The 956-nt window shown below is 58.6% G+C and overlaps 1 protein-coding gene across 2 annotated transcripts in view; it reads left to right on the top strand.

Moving 5' to 3' along the window:
* Positions 1-956, top strand: part of snapc4 (small nuclear RNA activating complex, polypeptide 4) — a 17747-nt gene that overhangs the window by 9576 nt on the left and 7215 nt on the right. For both annotated transcript variants that reach the window (XM_017303299.1, XM_017303298.1), the window contains exons 7-9: positions 65-149; positions 239-320; positions 441-542. In XM_017303299.1, coding sequence (XP_017158788.1) covers positions 65-149; positions 239-320; positions 441-542 — 269 coding nt within the window. The remainder of the gene's footprint in view (positions 1-64; positions 150-238; positions 321-440; positions 543-956) is intronic.

Genomic DNA, 956 nt, shown 5'->3' with positions numbered 1-956 from the left:
ACACACACACACAGACACACACACAGAGAAACGGACCAATGGGACGCTGCGTTGCTCTGTCCAGGGCCCTCCAGCCAATCAGGAGGTGAAGCTGAAGGCTCAGAGGATGATGGGATGTCCAGAAGACAAGAAGCTGAAATTGAAGAGATGTAAGTTCTGTTGTGACCCGGTCCATCAGCAGGTTCTGTTGTGACCCGGTCCATCAGCAGGTTCTGTTGTGACCCGGTTCTCTGTTCAGGGGAGAGCTGGCAGAAGACGCTGCTGGTCCACTCGGTCACAAGAGACCAGCTGAAGAGACAGATGCTGCCCAAACTGTCCAGGTACAGAACCCGACCTGCTGCTGGGGGGGACGTGTCCCCACGAGTCCTGACATGTCCCAACGTGTCCCAACATGTCCCCATGAGTCCTGACGTGTCCTGACGTGTCTCTTGTCCCTCCAGGCTGGACTTCCTGACCTCGAAGCTGTCCTCGGCTCACGGAGCCGACAGACAGCAGCTGACTGAGCAGATCGATGACCTGGAGAAAGACCTGCAGCTGCTGAGGTCAGACTGGACCTGGACCTGGACTAGGACCTGGACCTGGACTAGGACCTGGACCTGGACTAGGACCTGGACCTGGACTAGGACCTGGACTAGGACCTGGACCAGGACCAGGACCAGGACCTGGACTAGGACCTGGACCTGGACCAGGACCTGGACTAGGACCTGGACCTGGACCTGGACTAGGACCTGGACCAGGACCAGGACCTGGACCTGGACCTGTACTAGGACCTGGACCAGGACCAGGACCTGGACCTGTACTAGGACCTGGACCTGTACTAGGACCTGGACCAGGACCTGGACTAGGACCTGGACCTGGACCAGGACCTGGACCTGTACTAGGACCTGGACCAGGACCTGGACCTGTACTAGGACCTGGACTAGGACCTGGACCTGTACTAGGACCTGGACTAGGAC

The sequence above is a fragment of the Poecilia reticulata genome, unplaced genomic scaffold, assembly GCF_000633615.1.
Source record: "Poecilia reticulata strain Guanapo unplaced genomic scaffold, Guppy_female_1.0+MT scaffold_236, whole genome shotgun sequence".
Taxonomy (NCBI): domain Eukaryota; kingdom Metazoa; phylum Chordata; class Actinopteri; order Cyprinodontiformes; family Poeciliidae; genus Poecilia; species Poecilia reticulata.
This window is presented reverse-complemented; position numbering and strand designations above follow the sequence as displayed.